The sequence below is a fragment of the Neoarius graeffei genome, chromosome 1, assembly GCF_027579695.1.
Source record: "Neoarius graeffei isolate fNeoGra1 chromosome 1, fNeoGra1.pri, whole genome shotgun sequence".
Lineage (NCBI taxonomy): Eukaryota > Metazoa > Chordata > Actinopteri > Siluriformes > Ariidae > Neoarius > Neoarius graeffei.
The window spans coordinates 113,729,352-113,749,500 of record NC_083569.1 but is presented as its reverse complement, the minus strand read 5'-3'; the positions used below and the strand labels follow the sequence as shown (position 1 = coordinate 113,749,500).

The following is a 20,149-nucleotide window of genomic DNA, read 5'->3' as shown; positions in this document are numbered from 1 at the left end:
ACGAGACAGCCAGTAGACATCTGTGTGAAGCAGTAGCTGGTCGTGTTGCGCGCCGCTCTCATGGCAAAGAGTTTCGAACAGTCTGTGATTCAGTGGCCGGGACTGGATGAAGTTTATCATCTTCACAGCGTCATCCATAACAGCATTTAGATCAGGGCTCATTCTCTTACTAGCCAGAGCTTCCCGATGAATAATACAGTGCATCCATTTAATGTCGGGGTTTACCTTTTTCACTTGTCCGAACAGTCCCTTCACGCTCCCCGTCATTGCAGCCGCACCATCAGTACAGATGTGGCTGCATTGTTTCCACTGTATATCGTGTTCTTTGAAAAAACTGTCAATAACCTGGAACATTTTTTCCCCGGTTGTCTTTCCTGGCAGTCTTTTGCAAAACAAAATATGCTCGTTTATGTCCGACACATCTTTGTAACGAACGAAGGCCAGGAGCTGCGCTTCTCCACTCACATCCGTCATTTCATCCAGCTGCAAAGCGAACTGACCGGCTTGTTTTATTTTGCCCATGACTTGTCCCACAATATCAAGAGCCATATCATCAATCCGACGGGCCACGGTGTTGTTTGACAGGGGAACTTTCTTGAATGTCTTTGCTGCTTTTTTGTCTATCATAATTCCAGCCATACGAGTTGCTGCAGGGAGAATTAGTTCTTCAACAATTGAGTGAGGATTTTTTTTGTGCCACAAGCAGCGAGATGGCGTAAGATGCCTCCAGGGCTTTGCTCCACACATTTGTGGTTTTCATCATTGTATTCTGAATCTGACCTGACTTAAATTCTGACAGCTTTCCTTTGTAGTACTCTTCAGTTTTCCCTACTTTTGCAGGGTGCTTGGTGCTCTGGTGTCGCTGCAAACGGGCTGGCTTCATTGTGCTGTTAGCCAGAATTTCACCACAGAAGAAACACTGAGGCTGCGGTAGTTCCGAAGACGTAGATGTGGTGAAACCATACAAAATGTAGTTTTCATTGTACTGCCTAGGTTTAGCTTTGGCCTCTTTCTTGCGTTTCTCTGCTGTCTCCTCCGAACCCCCTCCTGGATCCAGAGAAACTGGACATTTTAACCATTTATCCATCTGCAGGTAGCAGCCAGACTTTTTGTAGACATTATCGGTTGCTATGTTTTTGTATTTTGTGTCACAGGTCATTGTCTTCCCAGGGAAATGAGTTGTAGCGCAAACGTACTGTTTTATTGATGAGCTCGACATGACACATTGCTGAGAATATTTATCATCTTGGAAATTTTATGAAATAAATAGCCTATTACTAAATTTCACAGCAGACATTCTGTTGTCCACATATTACAAGTTAGCTGAGTTATTGGGACTACACTTTTGTGTGACGCCTTAAAAAAAAAAAATCTCCCTGTGCGCCGCGTACCCCCTGCAGTACGTTCACGTACCCCCGGTTGGGAAACACAGATCTAGAGCTAATCTCGCACAGAAATAGAGCACAGCAGGACAAATACAGTAGTGTGAGAACTAATACTGGGAACTAGGGCTGAACGATCTATCGTTTTCGACCGAAAATCGCGATCTCAGACAACACGATTTTGGGATCGTCAAAGCCGCGGTTTTTCTCAGTGCTCCTAAACTGACCCATGTTTTGTTTCGTCAATAAATTGTCCTCATTTTTTTTACACTACAGACAAAAATTACATCTATGTGTTCAGGAAAGCCTTGTGGCACTCAGTGTGAAATAATTTTGTGAATATCTCCTTCCGTTTTCGTGTAAATCCCCATTTGGAGGGAGCGCTCTGAGAGAATCCTTTACTTTCTGTGTCTCTAAGCGCAGCGCGCGGGTGGGGGAGGGGATGCTCTCTCTCTCTCACTCACTCACTCACTCTCTCACACACACACACACACACACACACACACACACACGAGGGAGGGGCTGCTCCCTCTCAGAGAGACACAGGCTTGTAGCATAATGGCAAGTCACACATTCACACAGTACAGTGCAGCTCCTGCAATAGCCACTGCATCACTCTCACAATTTCCCACAGGGGAATTGTTGGCTCTAGTTATAATTTATAATGCTTATGTACATTCTTTTACAAAAGTGCAATATCTTGATGCTGCTGAGCCATTGATCAACCTTTTTTTTATGTCTGATATGTTGTAGATGGGAAAAATAAAAGAAGCAAAAGTTTAAGAAAGATGGCTCTCTTTTTATTTTAAGTTATTATAACTTGTTCCTCAGGCACTCAATGTTAATAAACAGGCCTACATTTGAAATCTGTTGACCTCAGTTTTCATTCTTGCATTAGCTTTATGGAATTCATTGTATGAATTAATTTGCACTGAAACTTGATTTAAAGAAAAAAAATCGTGGTTGAAATCGCAATATCTGCCAGAAAAATCGCAATTCAATGTTTTCTTAAAATCGTTCAGCCCTACTGGGAACATAAAACACAATGTTAGTTCCCCACCATGTTTCAGATAAGTCAATTAACTAGTTTTTATTTTGCAGATACACAAAGCTTCACTTATTTTAACTCCAGTATCACTGGGCTTTTCACCAACTGCTCTGACTTTAGCCAGCTATTAAAATTAACATTAAAATGACAAATCAGGATTCTTTTAAAATCCTCAGAAAACCCTGAAGACATTTTACAGTAAATGCATCCTCTTTTTATTGATGAACTTTGCTCACTCCTATGACTTTATTCTGAATTCTCTCTTCAACAGTGTGAGCTGTGAAAGACATTAAAAAATTCATTTAATTCATTTCATAGTTTATTTCAGGTGTTTATGGCAGAAAATTAACAAAACTATTTGATCTCATCTTAAACACAGTTTAAAGGGTGTTTGTTTTAATGTTTATTAATGACAGTGAAGTGAAAAGTGACATCTGCATATGAAACACTCTTCTGCACTATTTTATTTATTCATAATGTACTTTATTAATGAAGTGAATGTAACTCCACTTGAAGTATCTGTCACATGTAAATTCACTCTCAGAAACAGATGTGCTGTGTTTTATATCAAACTTACATTTAAATCTTATTGTTCGAGCATTTTAGAACAAGTGCTTTAACACTCGTGTGGATTTTTGCTTTTAAAATGAAAACAGTGAGTCAAATAATTTTTGTGAAAATGTTGTTCTCGACTACTCAAAGTTAGTCTGATCATGATGGTGTGAAACATACTGAAAGAGTTCTTACCTCGAGCTCTGTAACATTTGACCAGCAGAATGATGGTCGCCAGCAGATACGGAGAGGCTGTCACTACACTACAGATCAGCATGAGCACTGAGAATGGAGCTTCTACACGTGATGGACCTGCCCATAAATAAAATAATGATAATGTTTTATTCTTGAAATGTTTGTATGTTTTATTTCAATCTGAAGTATAAATAAATTAACACCTGTGTGAACAAGTGTAACAGCATATTGTACACAGACTTCGATAAACTAAGCCCGATAAATTACATGATATAAAGATACTGTGTTCAACACATTAGGTCACAGTTGTATTAAAGTGAATATTTAAAAGGTTTCTCACGTCTGACTGAGAGCCAGCTTTTCAGTGACTCTCCTCTCTCTGGGTGTTTACAGTGGTAGAAACCTTCATCTGACTTTGAGACCTTCTGGATGATCATCTCTCCTGTAGTCTGTGTCTGGAGGACTGATCCATCTTTATAGAAATCAGCTCGGAGGTTTGAGGGCTTTGGGTTTCGATATAAACAGCGTAGAGTCAGAGGATGTCCCTCAGTCACAGGATGGACAGGACTCTCCAGGATCACAGCACCATCTACAACACAGAAAACCACATTTACAAAATAAATATTTTCTCTCACTGATCAATATTGAATGTGTAAATCTGTATACAAACAGAAGGTGCCATTAGTTATGGCAGCACAAAGTTATCTGAGAGAGTGAAGAGTGTGTAGAGAAACTGTCACACATGACAGCACTGAGCCATGTACACTTCTTTTCCCCTCGCTCTACTTGAGTGAAGGTGAAATTCACAGCACATTTCTAATCACCAAACTCACTGATATGACTCAGGTTGCCACCTTGCACTCTCTATTACAAACACTGTTTTAATACCATAACATATTAATCAGAAACCAAGCACAATGAGTTCACTGCACACAGCAGCAATCAGCATAAACAGAGAGAAATAAAATGCTTTGTGACATCCCTGATTGATTAATACTCAATAAAATACTCATTTCATTATCAGTGTGGGTATCTGTAAGCATGAACTCGTACTCAGTCTGGAAAGTAACAGCATAAACATATCCATACTCAGAATTACAGAAATTACAGGTGTAGCCCGGTCTTAAAAGATTTCAGTTAAGACAGAGACAAAGAAATGTGTAAATAATTAAATAAGCTTTAATGTTTAAAAAGTCATTCTGATAAAAAACACGTTCAGTAAAACAGTTAAATAATTAAAATCATTATAAGCTGATTGATTCATCTTTGTCATATTGTTTGATGTAATTCAGGTCACTGGAGAAAGTTTGTTTGATTTGCACATAGAAAGCGTGTTAGGTACAACCCAGCCTTGCAGGGAATAAGGTTGACAATCTTGGGTTTATTCAATCACACTGGTTGTTTATTCGTTGATTAGCCAGTAAGAGGTGCATAGAGGCGCGATATAGAGGAAACCCCGTCCTGTGAATAACGGCTCAGTCAGGGGTAAACAGACGAGCTGTAGAAGACAGTGGAAACGTGGTGGCAGTGTGTGGTGTTGATACGTAGATGGATGCAGAGTCTCATTAAGCTGTATCAGACATCATATCGCTTGCCAAAGGTAAAACTAACCTTTGTGTATATTGTGTAATGTTTCGTTTTGATCCATGCTGTCAATAGAGATAATGCTAATTGCCGTTAGCGCATTAGCACGCTAGCACACGTTATTCACTTGGTAGCAAATACTGTTTCCGGGTGTGGTTAATGTGTGTTAGCATGATGACTTGTGTAAAGCTCGGCATGATATGATGAGTTAATAGTTTGTGTTAGGTCTAAGTGACTTAAAGAAATGCTGTTGTACATCTATCAGACTGTGGACCAGGAAGTCATCCTTGGACCCTTTTGGATGGGTAGATGTGCTTCGTGCCAAGCTTGCCTTAGTGAACTGGGTTGCCAGTACCCCCGGTATCATCGTTACCCCCTCTCTCATCATCTAGCCAGTTTCAGCCCTCTTTTTCCCTTTATCCTCTCCAAGACTTGTGAGTAATTAACTATAGATTAGTGCACTGCTATTTTCTTTTGCTTGTGTTGTACAAGTGAAGTGGCCATTTTGTTTTAGGTCTCCACGCTCCCAAGCAACGACTCAGGCCTGCAACGGGTTTTTATTTTTTTTGCTTTTTCAAAGAGAGACATTATTTCATTTTGTTGCAGAGAGTGTGTGTGAGTGGTGGGCCTGTTAGGTAAGACTAAAGGTGTAAAAAGTGGTAAATTAACAAGAACAATAATTTCTGAGAAATTCTAAAGGTAAGCTCATTCAGGTCTATTCAACATTTTTGTACTATCTTTAATTGTTGTTATTGATATTATTTACATTCGTGTTAACTAAATTCACAATTTGGATTTAAAGTGTGTGTGTGTGTCATGTGTATATTTGATGAAGGGGTGTTTGAGTAAAAAGGGTTTGCATGTTCTCCCCGTGTCCGTGTGGGTTTCCTCTGGGTGCTCCGGTTTCCCCCACAGTCCAAAGACATGCATCCGGAGGAAACCCATGCAGACACGGGGAGAACATGCGAACTCCACACAGAAAGGCCCCCCCATCGGCCATGGGGCTCGAACCCAGAACCTTCTTGCTGTGAGGTGACAGTGCTAAACACGACACCACCGTGCCGCCCAAAAACTTGCTCATTTAGAGAACATATCAGATATTAAACTGATAAGAACAAATATGAACACACTATTTGTTTTTTAATACAGCCAAAAGGCCGAGAAGTGAAGGGCTATTTAACTGCCTTATACTTATTAATAAATGTTGAATTAATCTCAACTGACATTCACAACACCATAACGTAGTCTATTTAACGGTGCTGACTGCAAAGTGATCTGAAATGTTCAGGTTTTTTCCATGCATGGCATTTTCCTACATCTCACAAGAACAAGATCATGCTGACAAGATGTGATCATTTTGATGTCCTGAGGGTCGCTTTTCTCTGTTATGGGACCATTTTCCTTCCTCTTGAGGTAAACAATACGGCCCTACAGAAACAGGAAATAGCTAAATGTGGGGAGCTTTAACTAATTAGCATAACTATGGAACTGCGTTATACTGTACCAGGATGATGACGTGCAGAAAACATTGTGACTCTGCATCGACCTCAGAGACTTTTGAGTCACAGGGATGCAACTTGTGGTTGACCTTCACGAATAGATCAGTGAAAAAAAGACAAATATATATTTTCTCTGTTACTGCTTTTGTGTTGTCGTTTCTTTCTCTATAAGATCAAAACATTAGGTGTATAACTTTATACACGCTACAGTGGAGTCGAGCTCATGGATTCTAAGGCTAAGATAGCTAAACGCTAGCTAGAATGATTTAGTTATCTGTCCAGAAAAATGACACGTCATCTAACCTTGCTCTATCTTGCAGTTACACTCACTAGGCAGGCTTTCCTTTTCATTTCCGCTGGCTTTTAGCTGGCAGGAGAGCCGAGGCCACCATGTTTGTCCACACCAACTTGTTTTGGTTAAAAGTAGGTCCAACACGCCCCACGGTGGTCATGTGATATTGTTGCTCACTTGCTTCAGTGATCTCCGGAATTGTAAAATGTGGGACGTATTTTATCTCGGCAAAATATTTACACATAGGGGACACAGTGTGTGCAGCAACAAAGCATCTCAAAATTCCAACAGCAAGAGAAATAGAACATTTTACCCAGAATTCAACTTTGCAGTCAGAAACTTTAACCCAAACCCATTGTTAATGTTCCTCACCAGTGATCCATAGAGGCTGTGGATTGCTGTACTGTGTGTGAAAGGCTGGTTCTCCTCGCTCTCCTCTGCACATATAAACTCCTGTGTGATTCAGAGCAGCAGGACTGAGAGTGTATTTGCCTCCAGATCCTCTGCTGCTGTCTGAGAGGAGCTCCACATACATGTTATAGACACGACTATTTGTTATTTGAGTTAATCCGGATCTGTAGGGAACAGTTGTGTACCAGCTGAATGTCCAGTCTGTAGAGGAGCCTGTAACCTCACAGCTTAGAGTCACTGAGTCTCCTTCAGTCAGCCAGCTCTGTGGAGATACACTCAGTACTGCCTGTGGTCTCTCTGTTACACAGGAAACACAAAACTAGGGTTTATTTTCTGAGATTTATTTAATACACAGTAAGAAGTTTTTCATGTATGTCTAACTGTACATTTTCACAAAAAAAATCACCTTCCACACTCACCGGATACAGTCAGTGTAACAGCATCACTGAAGTGTGATGAGCGTGAGCCTCCTCTCTCTGCTCCTCTACAGGTGTAGTTACCTGTGTGGGTCACTTTAACACCACTGATTGTGTACACCTGTTCACTACTGACACCACTGTGTGAAGGATCTTTATACCAGCTGTACTGCCAGCTCGAGACACTTTCATCCTGTATGTCACATCTCAGAGTGACGGCGTCGCCACTGAACACCTGTTTATCAGGATTCACGGATGCCACTGGTTTTGGTCTCACTGTAGAAAAATGATAAAATATCAAAGCTATCATTATTAATTCATCATCATTCATATATAAAGATTATTTCAGAACAGTGAAAATTATGTTTATCATCCAATTTACAAAGAAATATTTTTGATAAACTAAAAAAAAATCTAAATTTTTCAATGTATTTATGAACAGGTATCATCCGTTTCCAAACTGAACTGGATAATGTCGGCTGTAGTCTTTATGAACCATATACATTATGATTCATTCTTACACACTCGTGTTTCTGTCACTGGTAAAAGGAAGCAGAACAGGGCTGTGAAAAACAGCTATATCAGCAATAAGTGGTGATCGTGATGTGAGCAGTTCCAGTTTGTGTGAATGTGATGAAAGTGATTTGTCAGCAGTTATGGTTTCTTACAGAAACACTTTATTTTACAAAGCCCTGGTTACAGAGTCACAGGGTAACTACAAAAGACCAAATACACAGTCAGGAAATGTTATAAATAATTCATAATTACACCAAGATGTTAGATGAGTGGAACTACACATCTGAGTTTAAGCGATATTTACAACTAAATAAGAATAATTTGGAAGAATTTGCACAAGTTGAAATGAAATATTCTGATTCAGATTACATCTTCAACCAGGTACAGGTGTACTATTTTTATTTAAACACATTAAACCCATGTTTTCATTACAGTGAATTTGTGTTTAACTCTCATCTTTTGTATCATAGTTTATGAAAATTGCTTTATTCAACAAAATAAATATGACTTTACAACACTTGATGGAGTTCAGATGTTTAGTTAGAAACATCATATTATAATGTTAGATACCAACCCCAAATCAAGTTCAGAAATGGAAAATGCAAATAAAAAACAAAGCAGTTATTTCTAAATTTACTTTGACTTGTAATTCATTGCAAACAGAATGAACCCAAGATATTTCATGTTTTGTTGATTAACTTCATTTCATTTGTTAATATACATCCATTCCTGTGTTTCAGGCCTGCAACACATTCCAAAAAAAGTTGGGACGAGGCAATTTAGGGCTAGTAATGAGGTAAAACAATTCAATAATGATGTGATTTGAAACGGGTGATGTCAACAGGTGACTGTAATCATGATTTGGGACAAAATTAGTATCCACGAAACACCTAGTATTTGAGGAGCAAAGATGGGCCGAGGATCTCCAGTTTGTCAAGAAATGTGTGAGAAAATGACTGAAATGTTTCAAAACAATGTTCCTCAAAGAAAGACAGGAAGGGATTTTGATATTTCACCCTCTATGGTGCAGATCATTAAATGAGTCAATGAATCTGGAGGAATTTTGGTGCGTAAAGGGTAAGGGCTCAAGCCTAATCTGAACACCTGCGATCTCCGATCCCTCAGACAGCACTGCATCAAGAACTGCCATTCATCTGTCGCTCATAGAACCACATGGGCTCGGGATTACTTTGGCAAACCTTTCTAACGCTACAATACAGAGTTACATTCACAAATACCAATTCAAATTTCACTGTGCAAAACGGAAGCCTTCGGTTAACTGTGTCCGGAAGAGCTGTCGACTTCTCTGGGCTCGGAGGCGTCTGGGATGGACCATCACACAGTGGAAACGTATTGTGGTCAGATGAATCAGTGTTCCAGGTCTTTTTTGGAAGAAATGGAGACTGTGTGCTCTGGACCATCCAGATTGTTACCAGGAACAAGTCCAAAAGCCAGGGTGTGTCATGGTATGGGGTTGTGTCAGTGCCCTTGGCAAAGGTAACTTACACTTCTGTGATGGAGCATTAATGCTGAAAAGTACATGAAGTTTTTGGAGCAACATCTGCTGCTTTCAAGACAAAATCTTTTCCAGGGAGATTTCAACAAGACAATGCAAAACCACATTCTGCTCACATTACAAAGGCGTGGCTGTGGAAGAAGAGGGCGTGTCCCCTCTGTCCCCAATTGAGAATGTGTGGAGAATTTAGAAATGGAAAATATGCCAGTGACAACCCCGTACTGTTACACACCTTAAGACCTGTTTGCAGGAAGAACGGGACAAAATAACACCTGAAACACTTCATCACTTGGAGTCTTCAGTCCTTAAACATCTTAAGTTTTGAGAGAAAGAATAGCAAAATTACAAAATGGTAAATGCTTTACTGACCCAAATCTTTGGACATGTGTTGCAAGAATCAAAATTGAAAAAAAAAAGTGTTTATTTTGAAAAAGAAATAAGTAAATAAATAAGTTAATGAAGAAATAAAAATTAATGAGTGAAAAACTCAAATAATGTGCTGTTGTTTGGTTTTGAGTGTAATGCAGGTCAAAATTATTTACAAATCATTGTTTTCAGTTTTAATTTCAATTTCAACATGCCGTCCCTACATTTTCTGACCTGGGTTTGTATTAATTACTGTGTATTTACATCTAGAGTATTTATAAGTTATTTATTGTCCAATCTATGTTGTATTTACACTGTAATCAAGTGATGATTTCTTACATTTCTCATATTTGAGACTTCTAGTTTCAGAGACACTATATTATACGGTACATGTACACTTAAGGAATAAATCACACCATGTTGTGTTGTTCCAGAAGAATAATCAGTGACGAGATGGAGTTTGTGTTACTACAGATGATTATTTCCTGATAACATCATGTACCAAAGTGTTTCATTCCTCCGATACTAAAGCAATTTGTCAATGATTACCATTTTTTAATTTTTTATTGAACAACATCGCACTTTTTATCCATTTGTAGTTACCATTTAATGTTGTGGAGCATCAACAAAACTAGAGACAATTCCCCTGTGGGAAATTGTGAGAGTGATGCAGTGCGCGCAGCAGTCGCTATTGCAGGAGCTGAGCTGTACTGTGTGAATGTATGATTTGCCATGAGGCTACAAGCCTGTGTCTCTCTGAGAGGGAGCAGCCCCTCCCTCCTGTGTGTGTGTGAGAGCGAGCAGCCCCTCCCTCCTCTGTGTGTGTGTGTGTGTGTGTGTGTGAGAGCAAGCAGCCCCTCCCTCCTGTGTGTGTGTGAGAGCGAGCAGCCCCTCCCTCCTGTGTGTGTGTGAGAGAGCGAGCAGCCCCTCCCTCCTGTGTGTGTGTGAGACGAGCAGCCCCTCCCTCCTGTGTGTGTGTGAGAGCTAGCAGCCCCTCCCTCCTGTGTGTGTGTGTGTGTGTGTGAGAGCGAGCAGCCCCTCCCTCACCCGTGCGCTGAGAGCAGAGACACCGAGTGGCACACAGAAAGTAAAGGATTTTCTCAGAGCGCTCCCTCCAAACAATGGGGATTTACACAAAAACGGAAGGAGATATTCACAAAATTATTTCACATTGAGTGCCACAAGGCTCTCCTGAACACATTGATGTAATAATTTTGTCTCTAGTGTAAAAAATGTGGACACTAGAGCGAGTTAAAAACAAGTGACTTTTCTGATTTTGCAGTAAAAGCGCTGCCACGTTTATAATGGGAGTCTATGGGGCAGCTCGCCTGTCCTCTCCTTACTTTCACGCTTCTCATTCAAAAACTGTAAGTCCTATCGTACAGGTAGACACATTGTGTGAATCAGGACAAGTGTGACTACAACTTTTGAGAAAATTATGTGTGTAGAGTGAAAATTGTGGCTGAAAACACAGTTTAAATGAGAAAGTTTGAGCCTTTTTTTCAAGCTGCCTACACTCTAAATTCCTGAGCCCCACTGGTGTGTAACGCAATAGAGACCTGTGGCAGTTCGGAGCAGGTGGGTGGAGCACAGAGGACGGCAGGACAGAGATCAAGTTCCAATTTAGTATTTATTGTCTCACTTTTCAGCATAACATTCACTCAGACAGACGCACACACGACGGGTGTTTGTTCAGGGAAGAGCTCCTCTGCTCTCTGCTCTCCCTCCCTATATAGGGCGCGGTCACTGGGAAGACACACAAAGACAGGTTAATTGCTCTCAGGTGTAGTGATTCTGCCACTCACCTTCCCTGACTCCGCCCTCTTGTCACAGACCGGCGCTTGACCACGCCCCTGCTGCCACAACACCCATTATAAAGTCTGAATTTCTCCAGATTTGCTCATGGTGTTTGAGCTGGGACTGATCAAAAATTATAGAACCTAGCAAAAAAAGTTGAATGCCAGATCCACACAGGAGAAGTTTCTCTACGTTTTAAAGTTTGAATCATGTCTCTAGGTGAAAGCATGCCAGAGCAGCGGAGGTTTGAAAAACGTTGAAAATGTGCATTGTTTTTCAATTAATTCCATAGAAATGAATGGGAAATTGTGGACGATTTTTTCGTGACTATGTCGCAAAAAAATTGTATTTAGATGAACAAAGAAATAGCATAGCGAGTCCGATCGAGCCACACATTTTGATGTATTGTTTGTCTGTGTGCGATGTACGGTTATTGGGTTATTAAGAATCAAAATTTGTAGGGAGCCTAGGCTCTGCTTCACTAATAATAATAAGAAACATGCAGAAGAACAATAGTGATGCGTGCCTAGGCACTGCATCACTAATTATTCAAAACCTAAATGTTTTTGGACTGTAGAGGAAACCAGAGCACCCGGAGGAAACCCACACAGACACAGGGAGAACATGCAAACTCCACACAGAAAAGCCCCCATCAGCCATTGGGCTCGAACCCAGAACCTTCTTGCTGTGAGGCGATAGTGCTAACCACTACACCACCATGCCAGGCTATCCAAGTGTGAAAGATATTTATTTCTGTACGTAGTTTCTCAGAAGCTCAATTCATGTGTGTATTATTATTGTTCTTCTGTGTTGGTTTAGAAATAGAGTAGTAAATATCAAAACAGTTCAACTGAAAGAAAAAGTGGAAATAAAGAGTGTCTGTTTAAGCATAAACGTTTAAGACAGATCACTTGTGAGAGGGAGGTAATACATAAACTCACAGAACACTTTACAGACATCCCAACCTGCCAAAATTCATTTCAGGGACACCCCCCACCCAGAAAATTTTGGATTTGGCTGATGTGATTTCCTGCATTCTGGTGGATTTTGGGGTGGCCTTTTGGAGATGAACAATACCCGAATTCACTCAATTCACTCAGATTCATAGCTGACACCCTGACTTGGGGACTTAGCTGCCCCCAACCCATAAACTATGATAATTACAATGTGCCATATATTAAGCTCCTTACTGATGCCCCTTTTCCACCAAATCAGTTCCAGGGCTGGTTCGGGGCCAGTGCTGGTGCTGGTTCACAACTCGTTCAACTTGCGAGCCAGCTGAGAACCAGTTTGCTTTTCCATAGCTCGGGGTGCTAAGGGGAGCCACGTCATTACGTCACTGTATACGTCAGTTACATCGCTGCGTTTGCATAAACCTTGGCGCGAACATCGAAGCAACAACACCACGGAGAAGAAGAAGCAGCAACAACAACAATGGATGACTTCGCGTTTGTACAGCTGCTGCTTCTGGCTTTACGATGCTTCATTGGGATCAGAAAACGGCAGATCCAATATGTTTGTGTTGATCGACAGGTTTTGATTGGACGGTGATTACGTTCTAGGAGACAGGTAATAACCTAATAACGTTTTGACTTTTATACTTACACTGAATGTGAGATGGTTATGTTAGCCTTTGTTATGAGCTAACGTTAGCCGGTGTTATGTCCCTGCTGGAATCGTCACAAATTCACAAACATATTACTGGCGATTTTTAAGTCGCCGCTCATATCTACCACAGCGGTAGATATGAGGATGCTTAGCTCTATAATGAACTTAACTTACTGAAGTGAATGTAAACAAACTGCATGGAAATACAAGTGAATGATTTATGTTTAACCTCGTTTCTTTAACCTTTATGCCTCACTAAGGACATTTTTGGCTTGTCAGTTGTTCATTTTCTTTATTATTTTGACTGTGTTCATACATATAGAAATATAATAAGATCAATAGAATATAAAGTATGGCAAATGTGCTGTACATTAACTCCACAAGTAAATGTAACACTTATGTTTCCAACACTCACACATGCACATTTATTTCTCAATACACATCCCACTCTAATCTAAGGGGAAAAGAGGCACAAGGGTTAAGTACCATGATGAATATTTGTTTGAGTATTGATGACTCTCCACACATGTTTATTTACCTATACATTTTTCTCTTTACAGGTAATCTTGCGACTGATGGCAAGGTGGAGATCACATGTTGTCTGGGCACACGCAAGATCTCGCTACTGGTGGGACACAATTGTTCCTGATTTCACCTCTCACCAGTTCGTGCAGAATTTCCATGTGTCCCGAGAGTCGTTTGAGTATATCTGCAGTCGGGTGAGGCATGTCTTGGGGAGAAGGAACACAAATTACTGTTTGTGTGTCCCAAACCAGAAGCGGGTGGCTATTGCCATCTGGAAGCTGGCCACTGGCGGTGAATACAGGACCATCAGCCATCTTTTTGGAGTAGACGTGAGCACCGTCTTTAATTGCATTCAGAATTTCTGTAACACAGTCATCAAGGTGCTGCTCCCTGCCCACATTACATGCCCTGATGCTGAGAGGTTAGTGGAAATGGCTGCTCTCTTTCAGAGTCGTTGGAGAGTGCCACAGTGTGTTCCAAACTTTGTTGAAACTTTCTGAACACTCTCTGAAACTTTCTTCCCGTGGGCGGTCGCAAGCCAAGGTGGGCGAGGCCATGAATACTAATTTTCGAAGTGACGTAAGTTCGTAGGGTTTTTTCAGATTCTCGTTTTTCTGGCTATTTTCTTTCATAAGCTAATACAGGGAATGGGAGTAGAATTACATTTTCACATGCAGCATAAATATGCAAATCGGAGTGAACTATGGTATTTCAAAAAGAGCCAGTATTAAACATTTTTGGTGGAAGAGCACCTTTAAATACCGGTATTGATCAAGCATTTCACAAATGATGTATCCCTAATAACACATTTTCCACAGTAAAATGTTAATACTGAGATTTGACATTTTTCAAACATTTACATTCTCAAGATTATAACAATAATAGACAACATAGCAATTTAATATCTCCATCACATTTTGTACTATTAACTGTAACTATATCAGTAGCATTAATATTACTGCTTCAAACCACCTCAGAAATCAGTAACTTTGGCTCTGGGCCCTGCTTCCACCGAACTCAGTTACATGCAGGTTGTACAGGGCCACACACACAATTAGCAAAATATTACTAGTTTACTGAAATAGATGGAGAGGGAAAAACAGGACTTTCCAAACTCCAGGTCACCTCGACACATGTCAGTGATCTGCTGTTTTGACTAGTCAGCTTGGAAATACTTTTTTTTTAAAAACCTTTACTTTTAACTTTCTCATCACAAGCACATCATCTCTCTGTCTCACACACAGATCTGATCATGCAGATGCGTCATGACCTGTCAATCATGTTCAATTAAGGCAGGACCTGACCAACTATGCGCTCTGAGTGGCTGATCATCTCTCTGTTGGGTCAGATGAGAAAACAGTAAAACTATATGGCTGATCATCTCTCTCATTGTTCGACACAGAAAACAGGAACATTATATTAATACATCAATAACATTTTTAACCCTTTATTGTCACTGGGTTACATGAGCTCCATATTTCACTGTAGGAATGATAAACAGAAAAAAACAGACACAATGTTGGTTTGAAACAAATTTCCTTGTATTTTACTTCAGCATATATTATTCAATGATAAACTAAGTGAATTCTCACAAAGTATTCCTGAAGTGCTTTAACACATCTGTATTCAGCACTATGAGCAGCTTGAAATGAAACTGTAGCTCATTATAATGGCCAATCACTATAGAGCCTCACACTTCAGTGTTTCCCACACATTGACGAGACTATGGCGCCCCGCCATAGTCTAATTTGGGCTGCCATAGTCTCAGTCTGCGCGCACACACACGGCGACACTGATGCACCCGGCCTGACATTGCGCGTGTTGCCTATCTGAGACAGCGTGAGGAGACAACTCTAAGCTACATCCTGTCTGCATCTACATGTTAAGGTAAGTTTATACAACTTTATGTAGCCTTTGACATGATTGAGAAGGTGACATTTAGGCTACGCTATTGTGCTTTATAGGCGTATGGAGAGCGCATTGATGGATGACGTTAAGTGTATTGTTTCAGTAAAATTACTTTGTCCATTTCGTACTGGCAAACCTACCTTTTCTGTAAGGCAACCGTAGGCTATTTTGAGGCAATATTAGTTAGCCCTACGTTGTTATCTAATTCATCAAATTAACTATCATCCTACCAGGATCAGGTCGTTTCCAAATTCACCGGCGAAGTGCTTCCTGCTTGACATTGTTTGTGCACAGTCTATCCAAGTGATGGAGACGTGAAGTAACAGCAGTGATGAACTAATCTAGGTCTGCATGTAAATGTTAAAAGGGAAAAGTAGTCTATTCTAACAGAGAGTGAACTTCGATGCTACTTTTGAGAATTAGTGCTAGTAGCCTTAACGCGATTTGTTACTGGTGAGACGGAAGACGTTAAATTATTTTTAGCCTTTTCTAATAGGCTACCTTCTAAAGGTGAAGCTATTAGGCCACATAATTAAGGGAATGTAATGTTAGTTACCTATTTAATTAAATTAACTTCTTGACTCGAATTTGATCGTTTTTGATTGTGATGTGAATCTCAATTGATTGTTTTTGATTCACCAGTGATGTGAATTTCAATTTACATTTACCCATTGTTTTAATGCTCAAATCCCACCTAAGGTCAATCTCACTTTCACTTAATTAAATATTTAAGAGTGAGCTCTACAATCACATGACTCATTGTAGTAACAAGTTGTTTGCCATTTTAGGTCAAAACAGACCTTCAGAACAGACTGCAAGGAGAGCACCTGGCCGCCTGCTTGAGGATTTCCATTAATGGGCCACAACCAGAAGATATAAATTATGAAAGGGCACTCAAACTCTCTCAAAGCCAAGAAAAATCAAATGCACAAGTGCAGGGTGTGGTCTTTGTAAATAGGGCAGGCATTTGTCAGGGTCACTTTTGACATACTACAGCAGAGCTAGAAGTCCTTGTTTTGTAGACTTTTTGTAGGAGTTCAGGGTGTGAAGTATTGTAGGATTTTTGGTTTGGCTGCTATCTGTAATATGTTCTTCTTGTAGGACTGCCCTCTGTAGCAACATGCTAAAATAAAATACAAGGTGCATAACCAATACCAACAAATTTGTTCTTAGTTAGTCTAAGTTTAGTAGGCTAAACAACCCCTCACGCACCCCTGCAATTCAACCGGACAAGGCCCCTCCGGGCTGCCCCCATAGTCGCCAAAATTTCTGTGGGAAACACTGCGCTTTATAAATTTATATTCACGCAATAATGTAAAAAGTTTTCAGATTTTTGCAGAAAATAATGAGTCATTGGAAATGTGATGCTACGAAGCAGACTAACCAATCACAGTTGTTGCGGCCTACGTTAACGCACTATGTTACTAGATTTCTGGAGAGGTGTCCATCAAGCTAGGATTTGATGCAGAATTACAAGTTGGTCTTTTTTCTTTCCTGGCCAAGCATTAATTATTTCTAGTTCCTTCTTTCCTCTGCTTTCTTCCTGCCTTTCCTTTCAGTTCTTTTTCAAATGTGTTTTTTTATTTCCATTTTCCCATTATAACCTTTCCTTAGGCAAAGACCTGATATACCATACCAGTCACCTCTCTACAAACGCATGACAGATGGCTGTGTGAAAGGCTGGCTTTAAGTATCCTGCCTGGCAGGTGCAGGCAATCCAGAATAATCAACCTGGAGAATTCTGGGTAACTGAGTTCTCCTGAATGGTCTCTCTCTGTGTGCTGCTGTTGCCTTCTGCTGGCTGCCGGTGGTGTAGCATGACCTCTGAGAGTAACAAAAGGGAATAAATGTTTATTCAGACAGCAAAATATGCATGAAACTATTTTCTTGTTACAATTTTCCCTTGGAAGAAGTGTGTGATGGTCTTCCCTGCAGACACCTTTCAAAAATTCGCCCCAGTTGTGTAGACTGTGTTCGTGCTCATATACAGCATTGCTTTTGATACAAGCTTGATTCACAAACCTCTAATCCTGACTATTTAATTCCTCTGCCAGGACTGGGAAGTTATCTAGCAGGGTTTAACAGTGAAACCTTGTAATTCACTTCATGAGGAGCTTTGATTGTCCGAATCACTGCTGCTGCTGTAATGTTAATTTCCTGTGTTGTGGATATTTTCAGTGTGATGTTAGTCCTGTACATCAGTGGAGCAGTGTGTAGACATGTAGTAAGAGTAATAACACTTCTCTTTGATTCCTCATTTAGTCCTGAACTTTACTGCACTGAGATCCTCTGCTTACACTGAATAATACTGCAGGATCCAGTTCCTGTATCTGCTTTTAAGAGAACACTTTATTAATCCCATGTGGGAAATTCCAGTGTAACAGCAGGAGTCAACAGACAATATAAGACAATGAAAAGACAATGATACAGCAGCAGAAGGGGGTTTAAAACATGAAATAAAAGAAATTGAAATAAAGTAAACATTGTCTTGGTGAAAATTTTATTATTTTGGCTCAGTAAATGTTTTAATGACAGTACATCACTGTATAAAAATACAAAATAGTAAAAATGCTGATATTGGCAAAGGCACAAGAGTTTTCTCAGTGTATTGCTTCATATGATACATGATTGCTAGCAGGTTAATAATTCAGTGCATTGATTTGATGCATTTATTTAATTGATCAAATCATTTCATCCACAAATCCCCTCACACAACTACAATTAAACTTCACACAACTGAAAAGTCAAACAAAATATAACAGTAACTGAGATTGTAAGTCTACTCCTCGTAATTCAGCTAGAGCTAATCTCACACAGAAATAGAACACAGCAGTACAAATACAGTAGTGAGAGAACTAATACCGAGAATACAAAACACAATGTTAGTTCCCCACCATGTTTCAGATAACAGTCAATTAACTTGTTTTTATTTTGCAGACACACAAAGCTTCACTTATTTTAACTCCAGTATCACTGGGCTTTTCACCAACTGCTCAAAATTAACATGAAAATGACAAATCAGGATTCTTTTAAAATCCTCAAAAAACCCTGAAGAAGACATGATGAAATTGTTTTACAGTAAATGCATCCTCTTTTTACTGATAAACTTTGCTCACTCCTCTATGACTGCATTCTCAATTCTCTCTTCAACAGTGTGAGCTGTGAAAGACATTAAAACATTCATTTAATTCATTTCATAGTTTATTTCAGGTGTTTATGGCAGAAAATTAACCAAACTGTATTTGATCTCATCTTAAACACAGTTTAAAGGGTGTTTGTTTGTTTTAATGTTTATTAACGACAGTGAAGTGAAGTGCCATCTGCGTATGAAACAGTCTTCTGCACTATTTATTATTTGTTCATAATGTACTTTATTAATGATGTGAAAATGTAACTCCACCTGAAGTATCTGTCACATGTAAATTCACTCTCAGAAACAGATGTGCTGTGTTTTATATCAAACTTAGATTTAAATCTTATTGTAAGAGCATTTTAGAACAAGTGCTTTAACACTCAAGTGTGGATTTTTGCTTTTAAAATGAAAGTGAGTCAAATGATTTCTACTTTTGTGAAAGTGAAAATGTTGTTCTCGATTACTCAAAGTTAGTCTGATCATGATGTGAAACATACTGAAAGAGTTCTTACCTCGAGCTCTGTAACATTTGACCAGCAGAATGATGGTCGCCAGCAGATACGGAGAGGCCGTCACGACACTGCAGATCGGCATGAGCACTGAGAATGGAGCTTCTACACGTGATGGACCTGACGATGAATAAAATAAAAATGATGTTTTATTTTTTAAATGTTTGGATGTTTTAGTTCAATCTGCAGTAAAAAAATTAATTAATTTACACCTGCGTGAACAAGTGAAACAGCACATTGTACACAGACTTAGATAAACTAAGCCCTATAGATTACACCATCGAAAGATACTGTGTTCAACACATTAAGTCACAGTTGTATTAAAGTGAATATTTAAAAGGTTTCTCACATCTGACTGAGACCCAGCTTTTCAGTGACTCTCCTCTCTCTGGGTGTTTACAGTGGTAGAAACCTTCATCTGACTTTGAGACCTTATGGATGATCATCTCTCCTGTAGTCTGTGTCTGGAGGACTGATCCATCTTTATAGAAATCAGCTCGGGGGTTTGAGGGCTTTGGGTTTCGATATAAACAGCGTACAGTCTGAGGATGTCCCTCAGTCACAGGATGGACAGGACTCTCCAGGATCACAGCACCATCTACAACACAGGTGTGGCAGCGGGGGCGTGGTCAAGCGCCGGTCTGTGACAGGAGGGCGGAGTCAGGGAAGGTAAGTGGCAGAATCACGTCACCTGAGAGCAATTAACCTGTTTGTGTGTCTTCCCAGTGACTGCGCCCTATATCAGGAGGGAGAGCGAGAGCAGAAGGGGCTCAACCCTGAACCAGACGCCGGTTGTGTGTGTCTGTGAACATTATTGTTAGACTGAAAAGTGTGGCAATAAAGCCAATTGATAAAACCTGATCTCTGTCCTGCCGTCCTCTGTGCTCCACCC

At 40.0% G+C, this 20,149-nt stretch overlaps 1 protein-coding gene across 1 annotated transcript in view; it reads right to left on the bottom strand.

Moving 5' to 3' along the window:
* Positions 1-1,405: 1,405 nt before the first annotated feature.
* The window catches only part of LOC132885959 (B-cell receptor CD22-like), a 163,643-nt gene continuing 144,899 nt past the window's right edge, over positions 1,406-20,149 (bottom strand). Inside the window, exons 7-13 of the mRNA XM_060920490.1 lie at positions 19,607-19,855; positions 19,261-19,377; positions 7,383-7,655; positions 6,925-7,260; positions 3,518-3,766; positions 3,178-3,294; positions 1,406-1,440 (exon numbers count right to left, since the gene is read on the bottom strand). Coding sequence (XP_060776473.1) covers positions 1,406-1,440; positions 3,178-3,294; positions 3,518-3,766; positions 6,925-7,260; positions 7,383-7,655; positions 19,261-19,377; positions 19,607-19,855 — 1,376 coding nt within the window. The remainder of the gene's footprint in view (positions 1,441-3,177; positions 3,295-3,517; positions 3,767-6,924; positions 7,261-7,382; positions 7,656-19,260; positions 19,378-19,606; positions 19,856-20,149) is intronic.